Raw genomic sequence first — 10,135 nt, 5'->3', positions numbered from 1 at the left:
AAAAAAATTTATATGCATGGTGTACTTGATTTATTATGGATAATTTTTTATTTTTTTTATAAAAATATAAACAGACAAAAATAATTCCATATAATAATATAATTTACTTTGCAAATAAAATATTTTTTTTGGTAATTCCATAAGTGAGTTGAGACTCGATTAATAAATGACATTAACTCAGTAAAATACATAATAAATACTATTTATTATATAGTATAGATATAGAACAATAAACGAGTTTAAATGATCTATTAAACAAGTTTTAAATAAACATAAACGAGTTTGTTCTTGAATATAAATGAATCGAACAAGTTTTATTTGTGTTTGGTTCATTTAATAAATTTTAAAATCTTATTGATGTGAATATAAATGAACAAAAACCAAACTGTTTAACGAAGCTATGTTCATTTACAGTTACAGTACTATTCAGAAAAGATTAGTTCCAATATATCAAACACATTTAAATAATAGAACCTAGGATTTTAGCAATTAGAAGACGATCAATTTCAAGTGCCATGAAATAGCCAAAATCTAAGAGAAAATCAAATAACCACACCAGAAACAACACATCTCGTGGAGTTATTGAATATAACCAAAGTAGCAGTGTCTTAGATTTGCAAATCAGTTGGGGTCGGGTTCAGGTTCAGGTGAGTCTCAGCACTGGACAGCCTGACCTTGGTAGCCACCAAGTATCTTGAAGCCCTCGCCAAATCGGCTGCATCATTCTCCAACGTCACCAACCTCCTTAATCTCATCAACGCCCTCCACAATATGTCCTTCAAGGTGGGTTAGAGAGTTGTTGCACTCACTAATTTTACTACTGAAGATGAAACGCCTCGAGGGCTGTTTTATTTACTTCTGAATCTTACATATAAGCAACAAAATATAAACACCTAAAATGTCCCAAAACAAATTTAAAATCAACAAAGATCACAAATATATATATACATATATAATTATATGATTTCTTGCTAAACAACTACACCGCCATTGTTGTGAAACCTTGGCTGCTGTTATTAGTAGAGACATCTATGTTTCTCCAAGCAGAAACTCTGTTTACTCCAAATTAACAGCAACTTCAGCCCATGGATGTTCGCACCTGAGTCTTCTTACATCCTCAAGCACTTGTGCAACTTCCGTCATTGAAGGCCTCTCTTCACCTTTTACGTTTAAACACTTCTTTGCTAGTTTAGCTACTTCTTTAATTTGCTCAACCACTCCTTCTTTCGCCACTTTATCATCTAGAATCTCAAAAAATCGATCATTTTTCAACCATAGAACAAAATGGTTCGCTAAGTTTCTTTCTTCTTCAGGCCCTTAAAAAAGAATGCGCAGTTTTTACCGTTAGCAGCTCAACTAGGACTACACCAAAGCTGTAGACATCACTTTTTTCTGTCAGTTGCGCTGTACACAAGTATTCAGGGTCTAAATATCCAAGAGTTCCTTGTACCATTGTTGATAACTGAGTTTGATCCATCGGAACTAACCGTGAAGCTCCGAAGTCCAAAACTTTTGCAGTGTAATTGTCGTCCAGAGAGGATGTTTGTAGGCTTCACATCTCTATGAATGATTGGTATAGAAGCTGCAAAGTGCAAATATGACAACACTTGCGCTGATTCTGTAGCTATCCTTAACCGAATTGCCCAAGAAATCGAAGAAGCTTTGTCTTCACAGTGGGTGTGCTCGGATAAGGTGCCATTGGAAACAAATTCATAAACCAACAAGGGGACCTCAGTCTCCAAGCAACAACCTAAAAGTTTGACCACATTTCTATGGTTAATTTGGCTGAGAATAATAACCTCATCGATGAACTGCTTAATTTGGTTTTCGTCAACAACTGTTGGAACAAAGACAGCAACAACAATGAGCAAACATGAAAACAGCAAGCAAAATTGAAAACAAAGAACAAAAGACTTGTAACCGAAAAGAGTCATCATAATTTTTCATTCATTTTGAAAATATATCAAGGTTACAAAATAACTTGGTCAGTTACCTAAACTTGTAACTGCTCCCACCAAATTTGGCAAGTTGTAAACTAAAATAATACAAAAGAAAAGCTGAACAATTCAGCTGTTACATCCATCAATTTCAAATCCAAAAGTACTAGCATTAGATATCAAGTTACACGCCAACTTGTTAACATTACAAAAAAAACAAAATCAAAAAATAAACCAAGCATATTCTGGTCCTGCTCAAATGCTAGTTTGTTGCTGCTGTCAATGCTTCCTGGTTGTTTGTTGCATTGCAGTCCATGCTCAACACTCCTCCTTAGATTGTAGGCAACAAACTCCAATCGAATCCCTTAAGAATTCAAACCTGGTTGTGCCAAGAGGCTTTGTTAAAATGTCAACCAATTGGTCTTGTGAGCTGCAATGTATAAGACTTACTTCTTTAGATTGCACAACCTCTCGAACAAAATGAAACTTGAGCTTAAAATGTTTAGTTTTGCCATGAAAAACAGGATTTTTGAAAATGGCAGCTGCTGACTGGTTGTCCACCATTATGTCAGTAGACTCAAGTTGCTCCTCATTTAGATCACACAGTAACTTTCTAAGCCAAATGGCTTGACTTACTGCTGCAGCTGCTGCTATGTATTCAGCTTCAGTAGTTGACTGAGCAACTGTTTGTTGCTTCTTTGAGCTCTAGCAGAAAACTCCTGAACCAAGAGTAAAGAAGTAGCCTGAAGTACTTCTCATATCATCAATCGATCTGCCCCAGTCACTATCTGAGTAGCCAGTTAACTTCAGCTCACTTGTTCTCTTGAACATTACTCCAAACTTCAAAGTCCCATTGACATACCTGACTATCCTTTTAGCTTCCTTCAAATGAGTTATATTGCAGCTGTGCATAAACCTGGACAGTAGGCTAACTGCATGCATAAGGTCTGGTCTGGTTGCTGTTAGGTAGAGCAGGCAACCAATCAAGCTTCTATACTCCCTTTCATCAACCCTTTCTTGATTTCCAAAGCTGGTTAATTTCTCCCTCATAGCTAGTGGTGTATTCACTGATTTACAGTTTTCCATATGAAATTTAGTGAGGATTTTCAAGACAAATGCATGCTGGCTAATGAAAATCCCTTGATCAAACTGGTTTACTTCCATACCAAAGAAGTAAGTCATGATTCCCAAGTCTATCATGTCAAACATGTCTTGCATTTTTTCTTTAAACTCTTGAACCAAATCAACCTTGCTACCAGTTACCAGCAAGTTATCCACATATATTGAGACAATCAATAATGTTTCATCTTTAGACCTTTTTACAAACAATGTTGGCTCACTCAAACTTTTATCGAAATTGAGCCTAGACAGGTAAGCATCTATTCTGTCATACTAGGCTCGAGGAGCTTGTTTCAGTCCATAGAGTGCCTTTTTTAGCCTATAAACCTTGTCCTCATTTCCTTGGACTTTAAATCCATCAGGTTGTTCAATATAAATTTCTTCCTTGAGAAGACCATTTAAGAAGGCTGACTTGACATCAAGCTGATGAACCCTCCACTGCTTCTGTGCAGCCAAGGCAAACAGAAGTTTTATGGTCTCCAGCCTTGCCACTAGAGCAAATGTCTCCTCAAAATCAATGTCAAACTGTTGGCTGTACCCTTTCACCACAAGCCTTGCCTTGTGCTTGTTCAAAGAGCCATCAGCATTGAATTTGGCCCTGAAAACCCACTTGACCCTATGACTTTCTTCTGATCAGGTCTGTCTACCAGTTCCCAAATGTCAGTTTTGTTGATCATGTCAATTTCAACTTCCATAGCCTTCTTCCAGCTCTTGTTTCTTGCAGCTTCTTCATAGCTCGAAGGCTCAACAATAGCCACATTGCACCTTTGATAAATGTCAGCAATGGACCTGGTCCTTCTCACAGGAGAATCATCCACATTAGCATTACTGACTTCATTTTCTACCAATTCTAAGTTGTTGTCAATCTTCTCTTCTTCAAACTGACTTGAGTCAGAGCCATTTAAACTCCAAAACCTTCCTTCATCAAATTTGACATCCCTACTTACCAAAATCTTCTTGGTTAAGGGATCAAATACTCTGTACCCCTTGTTGCTGCTACTATAGACAACAAATATGCCAAGAACTGACCTCTTCTCAAGTTTGGTTCTTCTTTCTGCAGGTACAAGTACATAACACATGCAGCCAAATACTTTCAAGTGAGAAACAGTTGGTTTAAGATCATACCATGCTTCGAAAGGAGTTTTATCCTTCACAGCATGTGTGGGCAACCTATTGAGCAGGTAAACTGAGGTGTTGACACCTTCAGCCCAAAAAATGCTTGGAAGCTTGCTTTGAAACAACAAACACCTGGCCATATTCATCACTGTTATGTTCTTCCTCTCACACACTCCATTTTGTTGAGGAGTGTACACTGTGGTCTATTGATGATGAATCCCAGCCTGCTTACATAGCTTCTGAAATCTTTCAGACAAGTACTCAAAACCATTGTTTGTTCTCAAGGCCTTGATCCTGCAACCTGTTTGATTTTCTACCAAAGCCTTAAATTTTCCAAAGACTCCAAACACTTCTAACTTTTGTTTCAAGAAATAAACCCAGCAAAATCTGGTTAAACCATCTATAAACAGTATAAAATACTTACTGCCATTCAATGAATGGGTCTTCATTGGTCCACAGACATCTGAGTGCACCAGCTCAAGCCTTTCTCGAGCCCTCCATGCTTGGTTTACTGGAAAAGGCAGCCTAGCTTGCTTACCAAGCTAACACACTTCACAAAAAGACTCACTGGCCTTAACTTGGATCTTGTCCTCAGTCAAACTCATCTTATGCAGTAAATCCAGTGACCTGAAGTTGACATGGCCAAACCTTTTATGCCATAGATCAGTACTATTAGTTAAACTTGTGTAGGCTTTTCTCTCAAGCTTGCTTACATCTATCATCAAACATTTATCTGCCATAGGTGCTGAGACAATCTCTCTGCCATGAACATCACTAATGATACAAGAATCATTCTTGAAAACTAGGGAGTAGCTTTTCTTAACTAACTGACCTACACTAAGTAGGTTCCGATCTATTTTAGGCACATAGAGAACATCTAAAACCACTTTGTTACCTAAACCAATGTTGATCAGAACATCACCTCTGCCCTTAGCTTCAATTAAGTTCCCATTGCCTATCCTGACCTTCGAGGCATAGCTCCTGTCAAGGTCCTTGAACAGACTTTCATCAGTTGCCATGTGGTGTGAGCAGCCATTGTCCACAAGCCAACTGCACTTGCGTGAGACTGCAAAGTATGAGGCTGTGAAGACATGCTCCTCTTGAGCTAGAAGATCCTCAGCAGTCTTGGCTTGTATTGGCTGAGCTTGTGCCTTTTCTTGATTTCTACAAATTTTCTCATGATGGCCATACTACTTGCAACTTTTGCACTGGATATCTGGTCTATTCCAGCAATACTTTTCCAGGTGGTTAGTCTTCTTGCACTGAATGCATGGTGGAAATTTCCTTCTACCTGCATCTTTCTTTGATCTGTCCCTCTTTTCAAACCAAGGCTTCTTGGCCTTCTAACTTGAGCTAGAACCATCTCTAACCTTTTCTTGAAAAGCACCTTCAGGATTCTCCTCTTGCTAGCCCTCCTTTGCTCAAGAGCATAGAGTGAGTTAACAAACTCAGATAGGGAAATGATTGTGAGGTCCCTGGAGTCCTCCAGTGAGAAGATTTTTGACTCAAACCTTTCAGAAAGAGTGGTAATCACCTTCTAAACAACCCTGCTATCACTGAAATCTTCTCCAAGGAGTCTGATGTTGTTGATAGTATCCATGATCCTATCAGAATATTGCTTGATAGTTTCTGACTCCTTCATCCTTAAATTTTCAAACTCCCTTCTAAGGTTGATAACTTGTTGTTTCCTGATCTTGTCTGATCCCATGAACTCTTCTTTCAGCCTGTCCCATGCTTGCTTGGGTGAGGCACAGACACACCATTCTGTAGGCAGGCCATGGCTTTGTGCTTCTTGGCTCGCTCCTCACCATGCTGCCTTATCTGAGCAATGGTTGGATTTGCTCTTAATGGTGGTGGCTTGACATCATTCTCAACTGCACTCCACAGATCATGTGCTTGGAGGTAAGTTTTCATTTTAACTACCCAAATGTGGTAGTTCTCTCCAACAAACACTGGTGGTGGAGGTGGTGCAAAACTCATGTTGGTGAAACGGATTTGACAAACTCGATTTCTATTTAAGTTTGTTTTAAAACAAAAGAGACTTAAACAACAGAGGTTCTCAAAGACAAGAGGCTCTGATTACCATTTGTTGGAACAAAGACAGCAGCAACAATGAGCAAACATGAAAACAGCAAGCAAAATTGAAAACAAATAACAAAAGACTTGTAACCGAAAAGAAGTCATCATAATTTTTCATTCATTTTGAAAATATATCAAGGTTACAAAATAACTTGGTCAGTTACCTAAACTTGTAACTGCTCCCACCAAATTTGGCAAGTTGTAAACTAAAATAATACAAAAGAAAAGCTAAACAATTCAATTGTTACATCCATCAATTTCAAATCCAAAAGTACTAGTATTAGATATCAAGTTACATGCCAACTTGTTAACATTACAAAAGGAACAAAATCAAAAAATAAACCAATCATCTTCTGGTCCTGCTCGAATGTTGGTTTGCTGCTGCTGTCAATGCTTCCTGGTTGTTTGTTGCATTGCAGTCCATGCTCAACAACAACTTTGGATTTCTTGATAGCTACCTCAGTGCCATTCTTCAGGATACCTTTGTAAACAGTGCCGAACCCTCCCTTTCCAATAATTTGGCTCTCATCATAGTTTTTGGTTGCATTCTTTAGAGCTTCTGCAGTGAAAATCTTGACGGTTTCAGTTGATACTCGTTGTTCATGTAGCTCTTGCTGTAACGGTAAGCCACCATTTTGCTTAAAGAACTTTTTCATGTTGAGTAGCTTTCTTTTCTTGTTTATGAAGAACAACCATGAAGAACCCACGACAACAACCAGCACACATAAGCTAAAATCTGTCATAAAACAGAAGCTAAAATGTTGGAAATGATCTAAGCAGTATGTGTTATAAAAGCTAAAGTTAGAATCGATTCGATACGTTAAAAAAATGCATACATTGAAACACCTACCAATAGAGATTTTTATGACATTTGCTTGATTTCGCATGCAGCCCTTTCGATCTTTTTCGCCATCCCCATAAAAGCCTTTTGAGCAAAAACATCTATAACTTCCAGGCATATTAAAACAATTCCTTTCAGAAATACAATTGTGTAGGCTCGAATCTTTGCACTCATCAATATCTGAAAATCATTAAAAGAAAACAGATCACTCCTAAAGTGGCAAAAAAGGAATAGAACAATGAAAAAGAAACGGTAATATGAGCAATAGCATATTATAGATACCATCGTGATGATATGGATTTCCATGGTAGCCATCCTTGCACTTGCAGAGATAACCGGACCTGTTTTCAGGGTTGTAGCAGATGCTATTTTGTTTACAAGCATAATCAGGTTTATGCTCAGATACATTGCAAGGTTCATTTCCAATCTAGAGCCATGGGAAGAAATTCTTTATGCGCTAACTCACCAAAACTTTTATCGCTAAAACTGAACTTGCTTTCGTCTACAACAAAGGCGTAGCTACAAGGATTGAAGTCCCATACACGTGTATGGTTGTAGTAGCTTAATACTGACATGTTAAGATTCTTAAGTCCACTAGGAATGGAGACTTGGCAACATCCTACACCTGAGTGAGAACCATTAAGGTGGAGAGCGTCCGTTTCCTCGCAATATGCCATGCTGCCGGTAAAATATGTACTGTTGTTATGCTCACGTTCATCCCAAATTTGAGCCTTTGTGTCGCAACCAACATCAATGAAATTGTTTCTATCATTTGAGATGGTAAACATGGCCGCCCGAAGCTGAGGGAAATTCCAGTCCGCATTTGTTCCGTTGTGGTTGTAACAATCCTTAGCTACATAATTCAAGATTTCCACCTGACCTTCAAGTGTTATGTTAGTGACTTCTAAGTTACCATCCAACAATTGTGGTCGAGGGGGGCTGACAGACGTATTGTAAGTGATTAGAAAGTCCTCGTTCAAGTTACACCCTGGAGTCATGCCGAAAGGATATGGAATGCTCAGGTTTCCACACTCATGTTTGCAACCTGGCAAGGCTTGAGAAGCCACCGACGCTCCTGCTGCAAGCAAACAGCTGAAAAGTATCAATTGTAAAATTCTCAGAGCCAGCGTTGCCATATGAGGATTGGCACTTGGCACACAATATTCCCACACTCCCTCCTTACACTCACTCTATTTAATAAACTTGGTTTAGTTGATTTCTCAACTTTTGGTGATCATCTAAGCCTTCTTTATACTGATTAACAAGGCAACCCTCTCTGTATGATGATTGACTTGCTATAAGACCAAGTCCACGACCCCAACCCCCTTTCTACAAGTTAATAATTTAAAAGCCAAGTCCAAGATCACCTTCTTCCATTCCATTGGTTAAACTGAATGATTTAAAACCCAAGTGAATCCTCATTTCACAGGTTCAGGTCCTTACAGCTGTTTGCCAAGTGGATTTATTAGTCTTCACTTGAGTTCAACAACAAAGATTCCTTTTCTGTATTTTTTGAAACTTGAGAACAACGATTTTATTAATTAATTTTTAATAATTTTAATTTTAATTTTTTGTATTGTTTCAAAAGGAAAATGTTTTAATTCTAAAATTTTTTAGAAAATAAATATAAATAGTTTTAATTTTTAATATTTTTAAACTTTATATAATTTAGAAAAAAATGTCTTGAATGAAACATAATATTGTCCAGATTCACATTGAATCTGGACAAATATATGTCCAGAATCATTCTAGACTTAACTTTTAAAATATTTTTTTTGAATTTTTTGTAAATTTTAATTTATAATTTTTTTAAAAAAATTATTTTTTAATGTAAAAGAAATAAACTTTGAAATGAATGAAGCTCGACATCGAGTAAAAATTAGTCAGGTGGAGTTGGATTGATAAGCCACCGCTGGCGTTGCTTTTACCACGAATGTTGCATCGAGAAAGATCAAAAGCTGCATAATTAGCACTACTGATCTTAAACCCATCGCTAGTTTTCATATATATCAATTCTTTAATTTACAAATTTACGAGCATATAATAAGGGTTTTACATAAGCAAGCATGCTTGACATTACTGATACAGTAAGTAAAATATATAATTATATTTTTTATTTACTAAACTAGCACAATTACAAATACAGCAAGTAAAATCCATATTTGTGTGTTGGGGTTATTGTTCACACTCCAATCATAATCCTTGAAAGTACGAAATTCCCACTCCCAAAAGTTTATAATTTAAAGGGCACGTGATTGATTTAGTCCATTTGGTTATTAGTGTAATGATGTGATTTATGTTGAAAATAAAATTTAAAAAATAAACTCAAAGAATTCAAAATAAAAATTTAAAACCTTTAATGGTATATCTAGTAATCTAAAAAATCTAAGAATTCGAATCTAAACTAATGTAATAAATTTTGAAATAAATAAACTCAACAAATTCTAGTGAGATTACAGTACTGAGCCCGTCGGGGCAGTCTGTTTGGGGAGTTCGACTTAATTCTGTGCATGGATTGGTTGGTTGAGCACCGAGTTAGTTTGGATTGCGTGACTAAGAGGATCGTTCTGAGGACTGAGGATGATAAGGAAGTGGTTGTGATCGGTGAGCTTCGAGATTAACTTTCCAACATGATCTTCGCTTTTGTGGCTGAGAAACTGATTCAAAAAAGGTGTAAGGCGTATTTGGCTTACGCTAGTGTTTCTGTCTCTGGGGACTCTTCTGTCAAGGATATTAGAATAGTAAGAGATTTTTCAGATGTAGCCAACTCTAAGTCATGAGTCGGGTAATTGCACTCATGCTGCTTCAACTCTCTTGACGCATACGCCACTCCTTTACCGCATTGCATCAACACACATCCAAGGCCGATATGCATCTGGAAAATCCCTAACAATTCAAATGATATCAAATGTAAAGCTATTGGCATTCCCATCCAACACATAAGCTAAGTAAGTCTCACACCCTTTTTGAACTAGCTTTTCGGTGATCACAGCAAAAATTACATTAGACAGATAATCTCATCGCTCCCCAACCATAACAATTT

The 10,135-nt window shown here is 37.3% G+C and overlaps 1 protein-coding gene and 1 pseudogene across 1 annotated transcript; both read right to left on the bottom strand.

Annotated features, from left to right (window-relative positions):
- Positions 1 to 373: 373 nt before the first annotated feature.
- LOC121214617 (wall-associated receptor kinase-like 10) lies at positions 374 to 7,365 on the bottom strand (annotated as a pseudogene).
- A 34-nt stretch (positions 7,366 to 7,399) lies between these two features.
- LOC107908014 (wall-associated receptor kinase 2-like) lies at positions 7,400 to 8,419 on the bottom strand. The gene has a single exon (XM_041088436.1). It carries the CDS (start codon positions 8,226 to 8,228, stop codon positions 7,509 to 7,511), a length of 720 nt encoding a protein of 239 aa, XP_040944370.1. The 5' UTR covers positions 8,229 to 8,419; the 3' UTR covers positions 7,400 to 7,508.
- Positions 8,420 to 10,135: the final 1,716 nt, after the last annotated feature.

The sequence above is a fragment of the Gossypium hirsutum genome, chromosome D02 (genome assembly GCF_007990345.1).
Source record: "Gossypium hirsutum isolate 1008001.06 chromosome D02, Gossypium_hirsutum_v2.1, whole genome shotgun sequence".
Classification (NCBI taxonomy): Eukaryota; Viridiplantae; Streptophyta; class Magnoliopsida; order Malvales; family Malvaceae; genus Gossypium; species Gossypium hirsutum.
Note: the sequence above shows the minus strand (reverse complement) of the source record. Positions and strands in the feature narration are given on the sequence as shown.

Bases quoted from the DNA above. Each gene is read 5' to 3' on its own strand.
- LOC107908014 (XM_041088436.1), bottom strand. From the start codon at position 8,228: ATGGCAACGCTGGCTCTGAGAATTTTACAATTGATACTTTTCAGCTGT.